Below are 24,745 nucleotides of genomic sequence, written 5' to 3' on the forward strand. Positions count from 1 at the left end.
GTTAGCCTTTAATTTAATAAAGAGGGGTGAGAGAATTTTAATTGAAGGTGTAAACTATTAAACTACAAATTAACTGTTATAGACTGTGTTTTAACATTTCCATTGTATATACACTATACTTTTAAACAGTTATTATTAAAATATTTTTATATCTTGAAATAGTTGGTTGGCATACACTTTTTAGCTTACATAACAACTTTTAGAGGAAAAAAAATGAATAGATATGGGTACAGACATATCTGGGCACCTCAGGCTCAATCCTGAGAAATTAACTCGGAAGCATGGTCCTAGAATGGTTGTTCTATTTTTCTATTTATCAGTCAATTTGATTTTCTTCTTCAACTTTGGAATAGAGTTTCCCAGTCATTGAATTGATATGGAGCTGCTTTGCAATGTACAGTGTATACAATGATGTGGGAACTATGTCACTAAAGCCTAGTGTTCTGGCAAATGTTCCATGAAAGGGGAATTCATTTGTGGCCACATAGTTAAATAATCTCTGGTTCAAGATTATTTTTTATTTTTTTAAAATTTTAAAAGATAATTTATATTGATAAAAATAATCTATATAGATAATAGATAGATAGATAGATAGATAGATAGATAGATAGATAGATAGATAGATGAAGGGTACATAGATGACAGACAAGCATAGAAACAAGCAGACAGATAGATAGGTAGATTAGATAGATAGATAGATAGATAGATAGATAGATAGATAGATAAACAGATAGATAATAGACAGACAAAGGATAAATGATAGATGATAGACTGACTTTAAAAGCTACATCAAAACATAGTAGACTGGGGTAAGATGCACAAATATGGTTGTCATTTATAAACACTATGAGAAAATGAATGAAAAAGATGAATTGTAGCCACCTCTCATATTGCTATGAAGTAACTGACAAGAATCAACTGAAGGGAGAAGGAGTTTGTTTTTATTTTAGTTCATGGTTCCAGAATATACACCACCACAGCACAGCATGTGTGGCAATAGGAGCATGAGGAAACATGTCATGTTGCATGCACAGTCACAAAGCAAAGAGAGATAGATGCTGGCACTCAGTTCACTTTCCCTTTTATATTTCTGCCCAGATCTCAGGCCCATGGAGTGGTATAACCCCCAGTTAAAGTGGTTCTTTCTACCTCAATTAACTTAATCTAGATAAACCTAGCAACAGACACGTCCAGAGGCTTGTCTCCTGTCAAGCTGAGAATATGATTCATCACAGTTTTTTTCTATTTTATGTTGAACCCATAGCCACCAAATCGTTTCTCTTTAAGCCTTCTACCTTGTCAATGGCCTACCTATTGCCTCTATGGTAAGAAAAATTGCTTTGCCCAAGGTGCTGCTGTGCAAATATAACAAAATGGGAAAATGGCACACCCAGTGAGTCTTGGCTCTCCCCTCAGATGGCTCTCCTCCTCAGCAGCATGGTGTCCATCATTGTCTACCGCCTGTCAGTCTTTGCTACTTTTGCCAGCTTCATGGAAAGCGAAGACACCCTGCAGAACGTGAAAAGCTTCTTTACCCCACAGCTGGCCACCGCTCTCTCTGCATCGTGCCTGAGCTGCATTGTCATCTTGATACTGAATTTTTTTTATGAAAGGATATCTACCTGGATTACGAAAATGGGTAAGCTGGCCAAATTATGAAGAGTGATTTAGACATGGGTTGCAGCCAACATTGCGCCTCCATCTTTGAACGCTCTCTCTCTCTCTCTCTCACGTTGTTGACATTTGAAGACATCCATTATCAGGCTGTTTTATGCTCTAAGTAAATCCACACCTAATTTTTAAGAATTCCTTAAGATCCACATTCAGTTATTTCATATTGGAAGCAAGAAAACTCTAAAAAGTTCAGGACTCCTTGACCGTTTTTTGAGGCCTCTTATCTCAACATTTCCTGGGTGGACCCAGCTGAACCCTGGTCAGAATCTACGTTGTACTAAAATCATGAGATTGTTTCCTTTTGTACTTGAAAGGTATTTGCTTCTGGAATTCATTATGAAATAAGAAAAGACATAATGAAAGCAAGACACTGCATCCGTCCCTCTTACTTGAATCTAGAACATGGTACCTGTCTGTTTAGGCAGCACCTGTCTGTTGAAACGTAGATTATTTTCTTGCTGAAGTTTTACATTTTCTCCTCAAAGGGGAAGATGGTGGAGTTGTAGGATTTCAGCAAGGAGTGCTGAAAAGAGCATCAATTCTGAACAAGTTAGCAATAGACCAGGCTACCACTTAGTAGACAAGGGCATCCCTGCCCACAGCACTCCTTCTGCCCTACCCAGGCCGTAAGTTCACACCACTGCTTCACATTGAGGCAGGAAGAGCACTGGGCAAGCACTGCTTTGACGTGGTCCTTGCATCATCTTGAAATTTTGAGTTCTAAGTCAGGTTTACATTCTCTAGGCAAAACCAAGTGAACAAATCTTAACAAATAAACTGTTCTTAAAATGCTTTAGTGCAAAGCATTTCTGACCACCTGTCGGAGACATTTTTAATACATGCAAGTGAGCTTCATCAAAATGGAAGATACTGGGTCCTTAAAATTATTTTGTCCTACTTCTGAAAGTGTCGTTGGGAGTATCCGGGTCAGCTGTTTCACTGATAAATTATCAACTTATGAAATAAAGTGTGTTCCCTTACTCCTTGGGCTCTTTACAGTGCTCTAACAGGCTCAGGAAAGAATTTAATATTTTCCTATCTTTAGAATTTGTTAAATTACAAACTGTGACTGCATTTTTAATGACGGAAAGAGAAAGCACGTGCTAGCGCTGCCAGCATTTGCAAGTTAAGTTCATGAGAGCAAAATATAATGTAGTTAGAAACATCTTAGCCCTTGGCATAAGTTAACCTGGTTTCAACTGGCTGGACCATGGGTAAAGGGGAGATAAGCATGATGGGATTATCAGTACTGTGTAGCAGTGATGGGGACAGGTATTTCCAATCTTATGGGCATTCAAATTGCACATTCAGTCTTATTCCTAGAAAAATTTCAACATTAAATGTAGTGACTGCTTCCTAGACTTTCACAGCTGTGGGATCAACACAACATGACCAATAGAAAGCCAACACAAACAAAAAACTTTTTAATATTGATCAACTGAGGTCAGAGTTAAGAGCATTTTCACACATTTTTAAATGGTATGAATAGCATTCTAAGTTTAGCATTCAAGGAAATGCATTTATCCTTGATGGTTATTATTGGCAGAGCTACCTCGAACTCACCAGGAGTATGAGAGCAGCCTCACTCTGAAGATGTTTCTCTTCCAGTTTGTGAACTATTACTCATCTTGCTTCTATGTGGCCTTCTTTAAAGGGAAGTTCGTGGGATATCCTGGGAGGTACACATATATGTTCAACATATGGAGAAGCGAAGAGGTAAGAACTCTCTTCTAGGTCAGATGTGTGGCTTCAGATAATTAAGACCTGCCTTTCTCTCTAGCACTAACTCAGATACTGTCAAGTTGTAGAAGTCGACACTGACTCCATTGCTGGGAGCCTGTCTAGCATCTGTTCTCTCTGGACGGCAGCCATTGGGGGTGTAGCACTGGCAGACTGAGGTGGAGCAAAAGTTGGTTTTGTGAGAGTAAAAGTAGTTTACTATGAAGAATATTTATTTACCTTGCTTAACTCTCTGTTATTCTGGAGCCAGAAACTGCTGGCTTCAGGTAATAACATCTGTTCAGTGGGGAGTCGGGGGTGGGGGGTGAGGGTAAGTAAATGTGCGGTTATTCTGGCTCTTTGTTCTTTTCTCCATAAAGTCCTTTCACTGTTCAGGTAAGAGATTTGGAGTTCCTTAACGCCTTGAGAGCCAGGAAAAGAATGTCGGGCATGCAGAAAGAAAATCTCTTATACAGGCAATAAGCACAGACACACATGCACTCATAGACAAACATTCTGGTTGCCCCTAACCACTTGTCTCATCAGTTCCACAAGTGTCCATGTATATTTACACACACACACACACACACACACACACACACACACACACACACATGATGAATAAAGATGAAGCAAAATCCCCCACAGCAAGTTTCATTGAGCAAGTACCAATGCAGAAGAAACTCACTCCAGATGCAAAATAACAACCTTTTTGCTCAGAGAAAGAAACTGCTTCTACGTTTTTATTGCCAAAAGTAAGGGAAAAAACCCTAAGAAAGAGAAAACCTCATCTTCTTTATTGTTGAAAGAAGAAAAGCTCATCTCTCTATTAGTGAAAGAAAAAAAAAGTTTTCTTTTTATTGATGAATGAAAGAAATCCTGTCTCTTATTGTCATCATTCTTAGTTGTTATACTTTTACAGAATGAATCACATGGTTTTCTAAGTGGTTTTACATTCCAAAACAAGTTCATCACAAGTTTAAGACATTAATTCAAGTCAATACATCGAATAAGGAGTTTCATCAGGAGTGTTTACATGTGTTTGCATTAAGACTAGTACCCAATTAAACTTTCATTATCTGTTACTAGCTCCACAATTCATTAAAAGTTTAAAACAATAATTCTTATGTCATAAGTTAGCACAGTTTTGTCAAGAGGCAAATCACCTGCCTTGTGTCTCATTAATTTTGAAGTTTTGTATAGATAAATCCAGTCAATATTTTATCTTTTGTCTTTTTACCTACAGAAAATTGTACATCCCTAGTTTATTACATTTAATTATCAGATAATAGTTTCACAAATAGCCTAGAAAGATTGTTTTCTCTGATTGTAAATATGTTCCAAGTCTTCTTTCTATCTGAGTACAATTAGCCTGTGACACAGGAGGGTTTTCAGAACTCTAATTACAGTTTTCATACTATAAAGAGCTCAAAATTACTTGTATGAATTTAGGAATTCTCATTTTTTTTATTTTTTTGAGACAGGGTTTCTCTGTGTAGCCCTGTCTGTCCTGGAACTCACTCTGTAGACCAGGCTGGCCTCGAACTCAGAAATCCACCTACCTCTGCTTCCCAAGTGCTGGGCTTAAAGGCATGCGCCACCACTGCCCGGCAAAATTTAGGAATTCTATAGAATCATTATTAAGAAATATGAAATCATCAATTTGTCTACAATAGCATTACTACAAGTGAGTACATCTTCATTGATCTACATAAGATCTGCCTACTAGGGTAGGCTAATGCCCAGGAATTGTTAGACTAACTTAATAGTGACAGAAAAGACATAACAATAATGGGAATAAATCCTGAGATGAGATTTCTAAAGGCCTTGCAATTTTACCCATCAAGCCCATTAAAACAATGGATCATATCTAGGAAGTCATTTGTTAGTTTTTAACCTATCCTAGATTGCTTCTGACACTCCATCCATCTATCAGTTTTATCATCTGTTAGATATTTGAGTTTTCTTTGAGCAAAACTTGATTTGGAGCCTGTCTTGGCTTCTTTTTCTGTTGCTATGATAAAATACCCTGAAAAATCAACTTAAAGGTTAAAGGGTTTATTTCTTCTAACTATCCAAGAGTACAGTCAATCATGGCAGGAAATTCAAGGCACCAGAAACTTGAGGCAACTGTTCAGATCTCATCCACAGTCAGAAATTAGAGAGCAATGAATGCCTGCTGCCGCTCAGCTTCCTTTCTCCACTTATCCTTATCCAGAATTCCATCTTCCATATGCATGTCCAGAGGCTCTTTGGTTCTGCTACATTTTAACAGGTTGACAATTGACACTACCAAAGAGTCTATCTATGGTTTGGCAGTAAAATATAAAGTAAGTAGAATAGGACTTTTAGTCCTGAAAGAATCCAGCAAAGGTTCATGACTCAAGAAGGGGCTCTTCTATGGCTCATTAGACATGACAAATGTTTTCTTAACTGGTCACATGAAAATTATGCCACTTTTTAACCCTAGCCTAGACAGACATAAGGATTCATATTTTGTTGTTGTTGTTTAAGAATAAAACTAAGAAGCACAGTACACAAGTAGATGTGATACAGCTACACTGGTAAATGGTCTACAGGGCTGATTGGCTCCTGAATTCTATCACTGCCTTGCCCGACCATATTATAACTCCTGACTTTAACTTCTTGAGTTTCAAACATTCCAGATGTTGCAAAAATTCTGTTTCTCCTCCTCTTCTCTGTTTTCTCCTCTCTTGTTTCTGAATAGTGTGGTCCTGCAGGCTGCCTGGTAGAGCTGACCACCCAGCTAACCATCATCATGATTGGTAAACAGCTTTTTGGAAACATCCATGAAGCCTGTCAACCGTACGTATGACTCACCCATTGCATATGTGATTTAAATAAGTGCAAGAAGATAGGTATATTTATTACTGTCAAGTTATTTTTGTCAGTAAAACATCTATACAAACAGAAATAATTCATGTCCAGTGAACAGTGCAGGATGCCTCTATAATAAAGGCTTTGGTTGTATTGGTGTGGCCATAAAAGCTGGGAGGGGGGGTGCTGTTTCATTTTGTTTTGTTTTTAGTTTTATTTTTAATGACAAATAAAATTTGTATACTTGTATATACTCATTTGCATATACATATTTACTGAATACAATGTGATGTTTCAGCATAGAGGGTTTTTTGTTGTTGTGTTTTTGGTTTGGGGTTTTTTTTTGTGTGTTGTTGTTCCCCCTTTGAGACAGCATCTCACCATGTGGCTCTGGCTGTCCTGGAACTCACAATTCACAGAGATCCATCAGTCTGGTGTGCTAAGATTAAAGGCATGAACTTCACACTGAGTGGAGCTTTTAAATGTGCATTTCTGTTGCTTGAGTGAAGCTATAAAGATTTAACTGGGGAAATCAACATATTAGATCCTCAGTAGCTTATTCTACATATTGCATATTATACTTTTGTAATTTAAAATGTTGATATAGAATTCATATTGGTTCTTTGAGAATTCCATAAATGCATATAGTATACTTTAGTCCTATTCACTCTGCTCTTCCCCCTAACTCCTCTTAGAGCCACTACTCTCTATCTCACCACCCACTTCTAACTTCCTCTTCTCTTTTTCACTTTTCTTTTGCTGTGCTCCAGTAGGTCCATTTATACTGTCCATGTACTCTTGAGTGTGTGGCCATCCACTGCAGGTTGGTCAACCTACCAGGGGCCACAGTTTTAAAGAAAGATGACTCCCACTCTCCAGAATACATCATCCAAGATTGATGGCTCATGACCACACACACACACACACACACACACACACACACACACACATACAACTTCAGTCTGGAATGTTGACTGTTTTGAGGTTGTGTGTAATAGCCACAGGGCCTGTCAGTGCATGAGTACAAGAGCGTTGCCCTCTCCAGGAGACACCGCTCCACTCGATTCCAGTTCTTACCTCTGGTTTTTACAGTCTTTCTGCCCCCTCTTACCAGATGGTGCCTGAACCCTTGGATGTTATATTTAATTGTAACTATTGCTAAATATTGAACCTTTGAAGTTTGTTTGTTTATTTGTTTGTTTGTTTTTAAATTCTGTGTTATCTTGTATAGGCATAGAAACACTAGAGAACTTAGGTCATTTGTAAAACAATTGCTCCCTCTTCCAACACAAGTATAATAAACAATTTATATGCATGTAAATTTATGTACATATATGTTACATAAATGTACATATAACAAAAATACCAGCTGATTGCATACATCAGAGGAATATTTCCACCAATGAAAAGAGAAAGGATAATAAAGGCCTCAGTTTGTATGGGGATTGATACTCTTTTAGAAGCAATTGGAAGCCAGGGGTTGGGTTTATTTCCTATTTATTGTATGATATTGAAAACATATTAATGGAGAGAAATGATGTGTTTCTGGACTGAATAACACAACATAGTAAAACTGTCCTCTTTTCCCTATGTTGACACATGCATATATGTCATGAAAATATCAGCATTATTTTCTATATAGACAAGCAGATTCTAAATATTATGTGGGAGGTTAAGAAACTAGGGAATAATGATAGAGTTATTACTCCACCTGATTGTAAAACTCAGTATAAAACTTTGTTAGTGACAGGAGTATGGGATTGCTGACAGACTAGTTTTGTAGATAATGGGGAGAAATGAAGATGTCAGAAATCCGTGATATGTACAAACATGACTAATTTATTTTTGGCCTGGTTGCAAAAATAATAGATAGATAGATAGATAGATAGATAGATAGATAGATAGATAGATAGATCCAGTAAGCTTAGCTTTCATTTTAGGAAACGTTGAAGAAAATTAGACACTTATACACAAAATATAAAATTTGATTTTAGGCAAATCTCAGTTATTCAAAAATAGCTTCAAATAGATCATAGGTAATAAAAATGATTTTAACAGCAGAATTAATTAGTATAGAATTAAAGGTCATTAAGTGTGCTGTGGGAATCCAGCAATCTCTGTGCATAGGAGCTCACAGAGGATCATTGGGGATCCCTAAGTATCCCCACGCCACTCAACTCTGTGTACCCTCCTTTTTTCCCCCTTCTGATGTTTCAGTTTGGATCTAAGCTATATATATATAAATAATTATTCTTACTCCTTTCAACACATAATTGCAGCAGCAGTCCATGTGATAATGTTATTTATCCATTCATCCATTAGCACATATGAACTCTGTCTCTTTAGGTTTTATTTTTTATTTACCTGATTAATTAACATGAGAGGATAGCTCTCTGGCTGTTTGTGTCTTCTTTGGAAATGTGCACTTGTTCATGCTGTTCGATACCTTTCCTACCTGGCTGCTTATCTTTTTTTTTTTAATTTGCAGTAATGCTTCAAAAGCATTAGCTACCAGCTCTGTTCTTCTTTTTTAAGCATTTGTGTATAAAATATGTTTTTATCATAATTTTTTGTTTTTGATTTTCAGTAATATCATGAGGTCACTGAGTCATGAGTTACTTGAGGCATCTCCATGTTTCCATTTGCACTGCAGGATAATTTTTTTTATTAGATATTTTATTTACACTTCAGATGCCATCCCCTTTCCCCATTTCCCCCCCTTAGAAAACCCCTATTCCATGCCCTCTTTTCCTTTTTGTATTTATACATTTTTTTAAAAATGTTAATCACAGGCTTTATAAGTTTGGTATTGTTCAATCAGAGGTGTAACCTACTACCCAACCTAGATATAACCACTATCTTTGACTGGTGGAGATACATGAACATCTGCCTCCCTGTCTCCCCCTTCTTTCTCTCTTTCATCACCTAGCTTCTACTCTCCTTCTTCTCCTCCTCTTCTTACTCCATCTCTTCCTCTCAGTACTCCTCCCACCTAAGCTCCTCCTACATATCACCCTTCCTGTTAAAATGAAACTTTTCTCTCAAAATATAATTAGAGCATAATTATGCCAATTTGTACCAGTGAGGTACAGGATAGTCCTAATACCTATTGTTGACTAACCAGCACCTCTGTCGTCTATCCTAACTGAAACATTTAGTTCTGAACCTGGATTTAGAATGAATGTCAGCTGACGACCATTCACTCAAATCTTTTGTCTCAAAGTAAATAGTCAGGATTGGCTATGAGGCTATAAGTTTTCAACCCCGTCAGAAATCCAGAATGACTGAGTTAACTATAATTGTGGGAAGCACAAAGATTAGCTTCTAAAACTTAGCCAATTTATAGAGACCTCTGAACACCTGGACACTCGCTCTACTTCAAAACGTTGGAGCATCTGTTCTTCCACCTTCTGGCCCAGGATCATCTGACAGACCTTAGTGCTGCAGAATTATTAAGGGCTGATTACTCTGTCTAGGCAGATATAATCAGTCGCCTATTCTGCAAGTGTGTCCTTTTCTGGACAGTAATTTGTCTGTAGAAGGAAAGAGGCAATTCTTGCCTAGTGGCTGTCTCACCACAATTGGAGTAACTCCAAGGATGCTCAATTTCTTCTTAGAATCCAAGACAGGAAGCTGTCAGGAGCAGACAGGTCTCTAATAAAACATGAACATTAATACAGAAATGTTTGTCATGTCAATTCTATGGATTTCTGATGTTTTGAAAACCAACTATCCATGTAAGGTAATCTGGACTGTTGCCTGTTAACTCCACTCAGCTATTTCTAAATAAAACATAGAGTACACCCTTATAATAAACTCCAAGCCATGAATTTGCTATAGTCCCTTAACTCACAGGCTGACCATCTCAAATCAGTTTAAAAAGTTAAAGAAGGACTGGGTCTAAGCCTTGTATTCCTAAATGTGTTATACTGGTATAATGCCTATGAGAGTAACAATATTCATCTCACTCTTATATCAATAAGAAACTCATGCCAATGAAAACTTTAAAATTTGTAATCAAAGTAAATTGGTGCCATTTAAGAATTTATATCTTCATCTTGATACTAATTATACAGATTTCTACTAATAGGTTATGGCTATGCAATTAACCCCTAGCTAATCCTCTCTATTCCCACAAAACCACTACTTTTCCCTAGAAAGACAGTCCAACATTTACCACCTTAGTGCCCAAGCCCGGGGAATAGGGGCGCTGACTCTTCATTAGCTTCTTCAAGCTTATTATGGGCGTTGAGATATTAGAAGAGGCGTTGGGGGGAGAGCAAATTGACAAGCCTCTGATGCTGTGTCTTCACTGCCTCCAGATGGAATTCCCAGACCTCAGAGGTTTGAGCAGTTCTGCCCAGCTTGCTTGTTGAGTAGATACACCAAGGCTGATCATTCTGCAATATACAATTCTCAAAACAAATTTTAGTATCAAGATAGTTTTTTTTAAGAGGGCTGACATTTTATTAAGGATGTTGGTCCTAACTGCTTTTCTTTTTTTCCCTCTTTTATTGGATATAATATTTACATTTCAAATTTTATCCCCTTACCGAGTTCCCACCACCACCCAGGAACCCCTTATCCCAACCCCCCTCCTCCTGCTTCTATGAGGGTGTTCACCCACTTACCCCCAATCCCCCTCCCCACCCTCAGCTTCCCCCGCCCCACTCAGTGCTCAACCTTCAAGGTACCAATGACCTTGTCTCCCACCTATGCCCAACACGGCCATCCTCCCCTGCATATACAGCTGGAGTCATGTGTCTCTCCATATGTGCTCCTAGGCTGGTGGTTTAGACCCTGGGGAGCTCTGGCTGGTTGGTATTGTTGCTCTCCTCATGGGGGCCACCAACCCTTAAGGCTCCTTCAGTTTACTCTCTAACTCCTCCATTGGGAACCTTTGATCAGATTAATGGATAGCTTTGAGTATCTGTCTCTGGGTATGTCAGACTCTGGGGGACCTCTAAGGAGACAGCCTTATCAGGCTGCTGTCAGCTTTCCCTTCCTGACATCCATATCAGCGTCTATTTTTGGTGACTGCACACGGAATGAATACCCAGGTGGAATGGTCTCCATACAACCTCTCCTTCAGATTCTGTCCCACACTTTGTCTCCATATTTGCTCCCTTGGGTATTTAGTTACTCCTTCTAAGAAAGACCTATGCATCCTCACTTGTTCTTTCTTCTTCATGAGTCACTGTGAAGTGGTTGCTTGGCCATCTCCTCCCCATTGTGACAACTGAAAAATATTTCCCAATATTGCAAAGCTTCCCTGGCGAAATCACTCTGGTTGGAAGCTACTGCTTTAAATGCATAAAAATGCAGACTTTGAAATTCAAGTTGAGCATCCCATCTTATTGTCTTGGATCTTTGTTAAATTTTGTTTTGAGTTATTTGTTTATTTGTTTTGAAAGACTGTAAATGTGTTTTTTTTTCCCATTTCAAAAAGTTAAGGATCTACTATCCAGCAGCCGCACATTCTGTTTAATAACCACAGCCCAGTGTTTGTTTTATTTCATTGATTTATTTTTATACCATTCACTTGAATATGGCCATACACATTCTCACTTTGGTTTTTATTTCAAATGCTCTTCACACTGATGAGGACATTTTCCTGTTTTGTTGGTCTCTTTTAATCAGATTTAGCTAACTTAGTTCTAGGATTATCTGTTAGAAGCAAACTTAAGAAGGTATTTGATACCAAGTGCTTTTGTGTTTAACATTAACTCTGTCAGTGTGTCTATTATATTGATGAATTTGCTAGTTAAAAAACAAACTTATTCCTTGGCATAATCCAACACTACCAAAATCTATCTTATATGGTATAGAATTTGGTTGGTTAGTGTCTTGTAATATATTGCATTTACTTAAATAAACCTCTGCTTTTCCTTTTGTGTACATTTTTTTCTGTTACACTCAGTTTCTCATTTCTGTAAACATTTTCTGAGCATTCAGAGGCATAGATATTGGCCATTACTCCAAGCCCTGACCATCCCCCTTAATATGCTCTATTAACCTAACTACCACCACTTATGGAAAAAACTATACTGGGTTTTCATTTGGACTGTATCTTCTATTGTGCTAACTTAAGGTACTTAGTCTTTCTTTCTGATAGTTTCCAGACTTAACACACTGGCACTCTGACTTCTTTCTTCACATGTCAACTTTTATCCTTTCTGACAGCTTGATTTTTAATTGGTGGAGACGCCGAAGAACCCGAGCCCACTCTGAGAAACTGTATAGTCGTTGGGAGCAAGATCATGACCTTCAGATTTATGGACATCGTGGGCTGTTCTATGAGTACTTGGAAACAGGTAATTTCCAATCATGGCTCTGAGGCAGTATCACCACTAATAAAATCAATAGTTTTCATTTCTTACAATTTCTTTATGTATGGTAGATGCTTGGTATTATTGAATGAAAATGATGAATGGATGGATGGATGGATGGATGATTAGATAGATGGATACATGGATGCATGGTGGATAAATGGGTAGATGGCAGATGGATGAATGATGGCAGATATATAAATATTAGGAGACAGAAGGATATGTGATTTTATGTATGTGTAGATGTATGGTGAATAGATTGATGGATAGGTGGATAGATGGATAGGTGGGTAGATGGATGGCACATACACACATATGGTGGATGGGTATATGGATTGCATAAAGATGGATAAATGAATAGGTGGAAGAATTGATGGCAGAGAGATGTATGGATAGGACATGAATATATATATATATATATATATATATATATATATATATATATATAAAATCAGGCAGGATACATTGGTACTGACATAAAGATGTGAAATATTTATAACAAAATTAGCTTCTGTGCATTGAGAGTCAACCAATAATTAGTTTATACTAAAAACTCCTTACTTATTCTTTTCATCATGAGATAATTTTGCAGTGGACTTATTAGCTATATTTATTTTTCATGTTGAAGATACTGAAGTTAAATATATTAGCTAGTTTTCTAGGTATAGTTCTGCGACTAACACCCTGAAAACCCACACTGCCTCTGCCTCAGGTTATTTATTGGTTCTTTAAAAAGCAAGGAGGGGTGAATCAGCATTATTATTTATTGACTTCCTAACAAATCAGCTGAAAAGTGGTCAGTGTACAGGTGGCAGGAACTGGATGAATGGACCTCCTTTCTGTATCGTAATGATGGATGACTCGTATCTCTTCAGTTATCCAGTTCGGGTTTGTCACGCTGTTTGTGGCCTCTTTTCCCCTGGCACCCCTGTTTGCTCTCTTGAACAACATTATGGGAATCCGAGTGGATGCCTGGAAGCTGACAACTCAGTACAGGAGACCTGTCGCGGCAAAAGCTCACTCCATAGGTGTCTGGCAAGATATTCTTTATGGGATGGCCATCGTTTCTGTTGCAACTAATGTAAGTGTGCCTCTTTCCATGGGACGACTCTGCATTTCTTTTTGTATCTGTTGGGGTGGAGAAATGTGAATGGCGCCTAACTCAATCCTCAATGGCACCAATTTCACCACAATGATGGTTTGTAAGGACAAGCTATCTTAAGCGCCATTTTCTAAGGAAGAACAATAGAAAGAAAACTGTACTTTCTCGTTGGAATTTCATGATGTTGTTTTACAGGTTGCACCAATCTAGGCAGAAAATGAATGGTAATGTAACGTGTTTGAACAATGCAGTCAAGAAGTGATTTTACACATATGTACATATAAATACAAACTTATTTATTTTTATTTATTGCAAGATGATTTTTAAAATGACATTTAACAAATACTAATTGCATTGCCTTCTTATTTATCAAAATTATGTTTTTTTTCTACTGAAGTTTTACTGAGATAATCAAAAGGAGATTTGACAATTGAATATTTGTGATTTATTTTAGAAAGCTTTATGTAATGGAGACATTGTTGAAATTGTAAAGGTTAAATACAATGGGAACATGGAGAAATGAGCTAGAGAATGGTTACAGAAAAATCATTAGCTACTAATACTCTTTAAAAACTAAAATAGGGAAACCTACCCTAAGCATATGACTTCAGCTGCCAAAGGAAAACTCAGACACAACACCTGAATAGAAGCAGTAAAGAAATAAAAATTAATCACAGTCAACTTAGAAAATAAAAGAGTAATGTATACAAGTACTGCATAAAGCAAGAGCTAACTTGTTGAAAAAAACAAACAAAAAAAAAAAAAAAAACTCCACACCCATGGAAACTATGAGACACTGCTCTGTGCCAGTTTTTTAAAATCTGTTTGAAATCATCAATTGTGAGAAAAGGGTGTCAGAAGTATTTAATAAGCAGAAATACAAAATATAACTCATTGCCATAGAAGAACAGAAAAGGGTTTTATTTTTTATTATTTTTGTCTTTTTAAAAACTGGTTATTTTATTTATTTACATTTCAAATGTTGTCCCCCTTCCTGGTCTCCTCTCTGCAAACCCCTCATCACATCCCCCTCCCCCTTGCCTCTATGATGGTGCTCCCTCACCCATTCAGCCACCCCTACCTCTTTGCTCTATCATCCCCCTACACTGGGACATAGAGCTTCCACAGGACCAAGGACCTCCCCTCCCATTGATGCCAGATAAGGCAATCCTATGCTACATTTGTAGCTTGAGCCATGGGTTCCTCCATGTATAGTCTTTGGTTTGTGGTTTAGTCTCTGTGAGCTCTTGGGGGGGGGGGGTCCAATTAGTTGATATTGTTGTTCTTCCTCTAGAGATGCAATCCCCTTCAGCCCCAGAAAAGGGTTTTTAAATATATACCACCAAGTGCACCAGTGCCAGAGTCAGATAGATGGTTCTAAGGGCATTCATCTGACCTAGAATATGCAAACTATTTCTGTGATCATTTTACTTGGAAAAAATCATGCCCCCATAGAATGAAGCTCTGAATTATTTGTAATAAGCTACAATTAAGTGTCAACCCACCCTCTATTCTTTCATTCATCAGCCTGCTATAGACACACTCAATATACAGACACAAAACACAGCTACACACAGACATACAGAGAGAGATGTAGTCATGAATACACACAGGTATATCCATACAGACCCATACAGACATATACACCTATAAGCACATCCACACAGATTTTAAGAATATATACAAACACGAATACAAATAGAAATGCACACATAGATTCCATAACACAGAGAGATACAGACAAATGAATTCCCATATTCCTGCCTATTTCTCTCCTAGCCCAGACAAAAGAAATTCTTTTTTAAGAACAGTGAATATGTCAATCAGGAACATGAGCCATGGCAAAACCTAGGACAAAGAACATGCTTTGGAGCAACAAATACACGTAGTTTCAATTGTTGACTTAGGTATTTTGTAGTTATGAAATCTTGGAAGATTAATCCCATGCTACCCGTGAGCCTTTGTGTGTTTTAGAATGGTGTTTGAGTCACCTCACGTTCATGGAGCTCAGGAAAGTGGGCTTGCATACAAGTCAGACTTTGAACCCTGGGCTGAGCTCATCATCTTTTTCTCCCTTTGCCCATCAGGCCTTCATTGTCTCATTCACATCTGACATCATCCCCCGGCTAGTTTACTTCTATGCCTACTCAACGAATTCCACAGAGCCCTTGAGAGGATATGTCAATAACAGCCTGTCAGTGTTCCTGATAGCTGACTTTCCGAACCACACAGCACCCCTGGAGAAAAGAGACTTCGTCACCTGCAGGTGTTCTTCTGTCTAGGTTTTCACACTGTACTTTCAATGTTTTTCTTAAATTACCTTTTTTTCTAATGTGTGTCCTATTGTCTAAAATGTTTACTTGAGACAACAAGGGGACATTATGGATAGAGGTCATATTATTTTTTAAATAATTTGCTAATTTTGAATTATTCTTGAAAATATTCCTTACTATCTAGCCCATGTTCCCTGGACTTCATCCACAACATCTTTCTATCAGTCCATATAGATAATTATCTGAATTTTACCATTTATTCTCAGAAAATATACTAAGAAATAGAAAAATAACAATAAAATTATATATATTAATATATATTTATATTATATAATATTAATATATGTTAATATATTAATGAGGCCAGCTCACCAGCCATCATTCTATTTAAAGGTTTTCTTCAGCATAGAATATGTAGGGAGGGACATGTGAACTGTTACTACTATATCCAGTGTATCATGTTCCATGGGGATCTTTATACCATAGTATAAAAATAATTGTCAATACTAGGTAGGTTAATTATATTTATATAAATATATATATGTTATATATATTTATATAGATCATGTATATATGATAAATAGCTGATGGAGATAGGCAAGTAATTTGGTAGATAGATGATAGATAATAGAAGATAATAGATAGATAGATACATACATACATACATACATAGGTAGATACATAGATATATAGATAATAAACATAGTATAGGTAGATAATGAAGATAGATTGATAGATATAGAGATGATAGATGATAGAATAGTAAAGATTCAAGAAAAATATATATGATGGAGATATATAATTGATAGGTGATGGAGTTAAATAGGCAGCTGATATAAATATATGATGAAGATAGATATATTCATAGATAGATGCATAGATAGACTGATAAGCAGAAATATAGTATGATATATAGATGATAGAAATAGATGATACAGATAGATAATAGATAAATCATAAATAGATGGTCAATATATATCAAACCAATAGACATATATACACATGTATGTACAAAAGCCTTTAATCTTAATTTTAATCTCATCCTGAATTCTTCCTTGAGAATTCTAATAAAGCAAAAAAACCATTACAGGACAATCAGAAAAACAAAACCACTGATCTACAGCAAACTTGGACACTAAAGGATCATGGCTCCGTGTTCAAGACTAAGATCTCTGTTGTCGGATTTCTTAGTTTCATCTCTTTGTAAGAGCTGGACTGGGTTTTGAAGAACATCAGTCTAGTGTATTTGTAATAGAGAATAATATGAAAATCTGAGCACTGAAAAGTCCAGAAAGAGAACATTGTTTCATTGGTACATACATCTAAAGGAAAACAGAGTCTCATGGAACCAAAAGTGGTCCAAATAGTAAGTCAGATGGATCAGATAGGAGGAGGATTTTGACAAAATGCCATTGTAGCTTGCTCTCTACTGGGAGAAGTTTGCATTAGACTAAAGAAGTTCCTCTGGTTTATCTTGTATTAGGGATATACTGTGAATAAGTAGCACAAGCCTGGAGCTGTGCAAATAGGAAAAAGTTTAACATTATCTGTTATTTTCTTGTGACCTGTATTGGTACCCAATCTCCTAAAAGAAATAATAAAAATTTATGCCAGGTCTCTTTATTAAACTTTCCTTAAATACCTATCTGTCATCCATCTCTCATTCTGTCTACCGGTCATCTATATCTATCACCTATCTACCTATTTATCACAGATTATCTATCTCTCATCTACCTATATGTCTATATCTGTTTACCTACCTATCATCTATCAAATATTTATCATCTATATCTATCCTAGATTAGTCATCTCTCCATCATCTGACTATCATGTGTGATATCTATCTATCTACCATAGATCATCTCTCTATAACTAGATGTCCACCTTCCTATGGTTCATTTTTTTCTTTTTCTTTTTTTAGGTACAGAGATTATAGGTACCCTCCCGACCATGAAGAAAAGTATAACCATAACATGCAGTTTTGGCATGTCCTTGCTGCCAAGATGACCTTCATTATAGTAATGGAAGTAAGCTGACCTGGGCTCTACCCATCTCTTTCTTTTATCCTGTCTATTTTTTCTCTTCTTCAAAGCATCCGTTTCTAAACACACCTATCATGGAGAAGTTTGCTTCTTCACCTTTCTTTTAAGGATATTATGTGTTGTCATAAGTTGCAACATCTCCATGGGAGTTTGTTAGTCATGTACAATTGGTAAACACACCGTGGCATCAGCAAAATAAAAGAAATGGCAGCAAGGTCAAGAGCCAAAGGAACACTTCCGAACCTGCTGGTATCTGGGTTATTCACTCAATGATACAGCTTTAATATTTAATAACTCTCAACTCAAAAATAATGTATTCATCAGAGTTCCACCTAAGACTTTAATCAAAACTTATATCTTATATGCCATAACTTTATAAATATTAGCCAAGTTTGTTCCGTGCAATATGCTCTGAAAACATTTCTCTACTTAAGTTTACATTCTCTCTCTCTCTCTCTCTCTCTCTCTCTCTCTCTCTCTCTCTCTCACACACACACACACACACACACACACACACACACACACACACACATCAATCTTCTAGGCAGTAAACTCCTTTCAGCCTCCCCCTTGGTTTGTTGGACTCATCTTTCAGGAACTCTGTGAAGAATAATTACAAGTGATTTCTTTTTGAAATCTTGAATATTGAAAGGTTTCCTATGAATATTACATTCATTTGTTCTGGAATTAAAAGCCTAAAATTGTTTCCATTAATTTTTTAACCTTAATTTTGACAATCTTGAAAACCATTTAAGACATTGTTCCATTTTTTTCTAGCTTCTAATGCTGTTATAAAGTACAGTGCCATCCAGTCTCCTTCATTATTAGTGACCTTAAAAATGAACAAACTCTTAGAATTTTCTCATCTGCCAGTCTGAAACTTCACAAACAAGTTATTCCCTACTGGACAACATGGTTGCTGTAGATGCTGACTGAGTCCCCTAGATCTGAAAGCATACTCTTCAAGTTCGAGAGTGCAAACAAACAAAAAGAGTCCTTTCAAATTCTTTCTTCCTCTGTTGTTTCTCTGCTACAATACCTGTTTTGCCTCAAATCAGTGGTCATGTTTTCCCACTTGAAAAGAGATGAGACCATGCCTCGGCTCTCTCCATCAGTTTTCTTTCCTTTTGGCTCCTGTTTGTTTTGTTCTTTTTTCTTTCTTATTAGATATTTTATTGCATGATGGATAGAATAGCATTGACCATTCAAGAGTCAGAGGATTAAAAGAATGACAGAACAACCTTAGCATGTGGAGGTAGTGAGCCCACCTTTCATTAGAAATCCACTGTCTTAGGGTTTCCATTTCTATGAAGAGACACCATGACCATGGCAACTCTTATAAAGGCAAAAATTTAATTGGGACTGGCTTACAGTTTCAGAAGTTTAGTCCGTTATCATCATAGAAGGAAGCATGGCAGCATGCAGGCAGACATGGTGGTAGAGAAGGAGTTGCGAGTTCTACATCTTGATTTGAAGACAGCCAAGAAGAGACTGTCTTCCAGGCAGCTAGGAGGAAGGTCTCAAAGTCCACCCCCACAGTGACACACTTCCTCCAGCAAGGCCACACCTCCTAATAGTGCCACTCCCTGGGCCAAGCATATTCAAACCACCATGTCACAAAAGTTCAGTCTGTAGTTCCACTGTCTCAGATGGGTCAATGTAGAAAAGGCTTTCAAGCATAGCCAGTATAAAGCAGTGTTGGGTTGGTGTTTGCTTGTTTAATAGAAAGGGGACTGGCAATATGTCTCAGAGAGGGAGTGTTTGCCTCCAGTGTCAACAATTCAAGTTGCATTTCTAGAATTCACATGAGAGAATAAGAGAACTAACTTCTACATGGCACCCACATGACATGTTCATACATGCACACAATCAATAAATAATTTAAAAACTCTTAAGGGAGAAACACCCAGGAAATATATCCAAAGGCACCCAAGAGCCTGGTGTTGGCTTCTCCGGAGGCTTCTACAGTTTATTAAGGCATTTTTCTTATATGTATTTCACTTTATATTAATTTCATTTTATGTGTACAGGTGTTTTGCCTGCATGTATGTCTTGTACCACTTGCTCAAAGTGGCCACATAGGCCAGAAGATGATGTCAGATCCCTGAAAGCCAGATTTACATTTGTTAGCTACCGTGCGGATATGGGAATTGAACCTATGTCCTTTGGGAAAGCAGCCAGTCCTCTTAGCCACTGAATCATCACCCAGCCCCATATTAAGACATTTTAAAAAATCTTTTATTTATTTATTTATTTATTTATTTATTTACACTCCAGATTTTATTTTCCTCTCATTCCACCCTCCAACTGCTCTACATCCCATACCTCCTCCCTGTCCCCTGTCTCCTCAAGGATGTCCCCAACCCTTACCTCCCACCCCATCAAATCTCTAAACTTCCTGGGGCCTCAGTTTCTTGAGGGTTAGGTGCATCTTCTCTGACTGAACCCAGGTCCGGCAGTTCTCTGCTGTATATGTATTGGGGGCCTCATGTCAGCTGGTATATACTGCCTGGTTGGTGCTCCAGTGTTTGAGAGATCTCGGGGTCCAGGTTAATTGAGACTGCTAGTCCTCCTACAGGGTCACTCTCCTCATCAGCTTCTTCCAGCTTTTCCCTAATTCAAAGACAGGGGTCAGCAGCTTCTGTCCATTGGTTGGGTGCAAATATCTGGATCTGACTCTTTCAGCTGCTTGTTGGGTCTTAACATACATTTTTAAGCACGTGAGAAAAGAGAAAGAAACATACTTGGAGAGAAAGAAAAGGATTCTAACCAAGTGGGTATAGGCTCCATACTATGTCACAGCCTGTAGCCCTGTGTTCATGGCTTTCTGGTATAAAAATAAGATGTCTCCACATACTACCAGAACAGTCTACTACTCCTCACAGAAATATCAAACTGATGATCTTGTATTCAATTCTGCCCTACAATAATGTCCACATGAGGCCTGGCCCCTTCACTCCTTAAAATGTCCTAACAATCTAAAATAAAATGGCTGGTATGCCTTAGGTTTCCATTTCACAGTAAGTCCCCAATTACATGGTTGAGTGTGAGCTTTCCTTTCTAAAGGAAGTTGGGATTATTTTAGAGAATTTTTTATTAGGTTCTTAGGACAGGACACAGATAAAGTGAAGTTTTCTTTCTTTTTTTTTCTCCAATTGGTTACTTAAATATAAAATAAATAGACATTTATTTAGTTCCATTGTGTGAAAATTATAGGATAAACACATGTATGAATATGTATATACAGATACACATATGCATGTACACACAGATACAAATATGGTAAACTTTGTGTTTCCTACGTCCAACAGAATTTATCAGATTCACAAGGGACCTGTAAGGACTCCTTGCTAAATTCTTGATGGTCCTAACAATATGTCTTACTGATATTTCTTTTTTTTTCTCTCTCTCTCTCTTAGCACGTTGTGTTTCTATTTAAATTTTTATTAGCATGGATGATACCAGATGTTCCCAAAGATGTCATAGAGAAAGTCAAACGAGAAAAGTTAATGACTATCAAAATTATTCATGACTTTGAGCTCAACAAGTTGAAAGAAAACTTGAATGTTGAATATGGTAACATCATGAAGAATGTTCCAGTTAATAATAACAAATCATCCCCAGGTGACAAACCTTCAGTCTAATCCACACACAAGTGGAGAAGCTTCGTGCCCTCTCTTGGTCCACTGTTGCCTCTGGATTTCAGGCTGGATGCTGGAAGCCATATAGCCATTTGTTTTTCTTTCCTTCTTTTATTTGTAACTCAGAGTCTTTATGCACTTTAATAGAGGCTGGCAGTGTGCTTTTAGAAGAGAACACAGGCTGGCATCATCCACTGGGCAATCCCAGGAACCTCTGGGGTCCTGTAAACAGTTACAGGTGTGAGCCTGTGGATTCAGAATCTGGGAAATCATGGATTGTTGCTACTTAGAGTGAAACCATGGCCTGTGGGGGCAGGTGCTCTGTCACTACCCAGGGATACTGTACATCTCTACTGTCTCCTGTTGAGAGTTTTCCATCTCCCTCCCAACAAGAAAAAGCTTGTTTCAAAAAGAAAGCTAGCAAAGAGAGCCACCAAGTCATAAAACATCTGCTGTGGTATTTTACACAAATGAAAGCCAAAATCAGAAGTCTTGGGAAATGTCATCTACTAACAAACACTGGGTAAAGATCATAGCAGCAAAGCATCCTTAACAATGTCAGGTGAATGTTAGCTTTGGTCAGGATCCCAGATAGCCTTTCCTGGTATAGGTAGAATTCCTTTTCCCATGAGACTAAGTGAATTTTTATAAAAGACAGTCAAAAGGCTTTCAAAGGTAGTGTCTCCGCTCTGTTGACTGCTTTCAACACCATGATGGCTGCAAGTCTCTAAGTGCAGGTATTACATGAAGCCAGCGTGTCTTTCTTAAGAAGAGTTAAAGAATGCAAGACAACACATAGATATTAACTCATTTGATTATACGGTGAAACTTTTTACATTTCTCTGAAATGCTGATTTTTGCATCATGAAGCCTTATCGAGCTCTATCCATTTGTATAAGTTGGGCACAAACTGTTTACAAAATGTGACTCCTTTTGCTCTAAAGAAACTCCAAACCTTGTACGTTTACAGTCTTTCATGGGCTACATCGCCTGTCAGTGTCCAGGGCCTTCTTTCTATGCTCTTGACACACGAGCAATTGTCTAGCTGACTGTTGATTGGACATGATAAACATTTCAGACATCACCTTGTCTTCTCTTAGACAAACTGCCAGTGTTGCGAGCACAGACTTTATCACCAAAACATAATCAACAAAGTAAGAAGGTGATAGTTAGGCAGGGAAAGTCTATTTGTTAAATGATGCCTTCCACACTTAGGGATATGTGGATATACTTCAATTCTTGTCATTGGTTCAGTTAATACGATGTCACATATGTGCCTGTATGGAACTTACCACTTGAGTGGGAGAAATAGTTCAGCTATAGTGTACTCTAATCTTTAGATTTAAATTAGAATTCAGCTATAAAGGAGTATTTTTAAAATCACATACATACCAAAAAAAAAAAAAAAAAAACCTTGATCACATGATTTTTAAAAGTAGTGTTCTCTTACCAATAACACTATTTACAGCATAGCTGCTATGACAGTATTAACTGTTTATAGATATTAAGTATCTAAAACTAGGGATTATGAATTTTATAAAATGATAAGAGAGTTAGCACATCACACTGTTGACAATATTGATTTGTCATATACTAGGTAGATTTGGTGAACATGTTTGGGTCACTTGAAATGATTTCATAATCGAAAGATACTTTTGTTCTCTGGAGATGGTCAATATAAAACAATCATCTTGAGGATGGTTCGAGCCACAGGTGTGGCTCCTGTAGCCTGTCAAATCACACTGTCACCACTGTGCTTGTCACATACAATGTACATTGCCTTCTTCATGGTGCTAATTTTTTAAAAGGAAGATTAAAGGTTTTGGTTTTTTTTTTTTTTTTTTTTTTTTTAGAAGTACGCTTTAATTTTGTGGCTTGAAAATATTATGAAGCTAGATTGCAAGATAGGGACAAAGCTGACTTGCAAAGCTGCCTGCAATGCTGCAGGTTCAAAACCAAGGCAAGCACTGATTATCCAGAGTAATCGTAAAAATTAACAAAGCTGGAATTTATTCTACAGCAAGCACATCTTAAGCTTTATCTGTGTGTTCACTTTCAAATGCATTGGCAGATATATCACATTTGCCTTATAATCTACCGCTGAGCACTTTCTTCTGGTTTCATGGCTCTGAGATACTAGAGTCACTTTCTGGAAAGTCTGTTAGCCAAAACCAGGTGTAGTTTGTTCCAGCAGATTTTCTTCGTTTCACCCACCACATTGGTTGATGTAGGAATGCTAAGTTAGATGCTACTGATACCAGATGTATGCTAGGCTGGGACGCTTTAATCCTTCAGTCAAACAAGTAGTTAGCTAGTCTTCAAGTGCTAAAGCCCCAAACCACACACTCTTTTCAAAATCATTATCATCTTCATTGTTTCTTCTTACACAAAACCCAAAATTCTTCACATCACTTACTCTAGGCATCAAGAGAAAGGGACTGTCATTGAATGAAATGTTCTGAATTTGGCAGTGTTTCTGGACTCCTAGATTTCATACACCCCCTTTTTTTTCTCAAGGGGAAAGACAGAGCTGTTTCCTCTAAATCTTATGTAGAATTCTTTGGGATACATCTGTAGGTATGAATATACAAATCTCTTCTCACTGCTATGCCAGTTAGTACGGGTGAGAAACTACCTGGAGAAATTCCAGGATGAAAATTATTGTGTGTCAAAGAAAGCCTTTATTTGCAAAGTGTGTTTGTAGGGCCAGGTACTGTGAACAGTCATTGACTCCACTCTCCAGCAACAATGGTACTGGTCCTTCAACAAAGATAACCCATTGCTTTAGACAAACCTCTCATAGTTATGTAATTGTATGATGACATGAAGGGAGGCATTGTATTGCCAGGCTTTGGACTCTGCCACAAAGAATCAATAGAACTATCGTGTTACTATTCTTGCAGTTTGAATGTACTTTTCTGTGTAGTAATTAAAGTACATCAGTTATTTCAGCATTATATAAAAATTAATGACAATGTTTAAAACATAATGTATAGTATAACCTAAACTGTGTGAAATGCAAGTGCCCATTCCTCTAAATATGTTTTTGGAAGCAGAATGCAGCTCTCCTGAGATGAGATGCTGTGTCCTATGGTTAACTCGGGATACACAAGCTTGCTCTTTCCCC

At 37.4% G+C, this 24,745-nt stretch overlaps 1 protein-coding gene across 4 annotated transcripts in view; it reads left to right on the forward strand.

Annotated features, from left to right (window-relative positions):
• Ano5 (anoctamin 5) overlaps nt 1–24,123 on the forward strand; it is an 85,156-nt gene extending 61,033 nt beyond the window's left edge. For 3 of the 4 annotated variants that reach the window (XM_076935004.1, XM_076935010.1, XM_076935014.1), the window contains 8 exons: nt 1,417–1,639; nt 3,221–3,390; nt 6,122–6,219; nt 12,415–12,545; nt 13,436–13,641; nt 15,750–15,928; nt 17,857–17,962; nt 21,397–24,123. In XM_076935004.1, the coding sequence (XP_076791119.1) occupies nt 1,417–1,639; nt 3,221–3,390; nt 6,122–6,219; nt 12,415–12,545; nt 13,436–13,641; nt 15,750–15,928; nt 17,857–17,962; nt 21,397–21,621 (1,338 nt within the window). In that variant the 3' untranslated portion in view covers nt 21,622–24,123. The remainder of the gene's footprint in view (nt 1–1,416; nt 1,640–3,220; nt 3,391–6,121; nt 6,220–12,414; nt 12,546–13,435; nt 13,642–15,749; nt 15,929–17,856; nt 17,963–21,396) is intronic. The other variant, XM_076935021.1, reaches the window with a different exon arrangement.
• Nucleotides 24,124–24,745: the final 622 nt, after the last annotated feature.

This window comes from Arvicanthis niloticus, chromosome 1, assembly GCF_011762505.2.
Source record: "Arvicanthis niloticus isolate mArvNil1 chromosome 1, mArvNil1.pat.X, whole genome shotgun sequence".
Lineage (NCBI taxonomy): Eukaryota > Metazoa > Chordata > Mammalia > Rodentia > Muridae > Arvicanthis > Arvicanthis niloticus.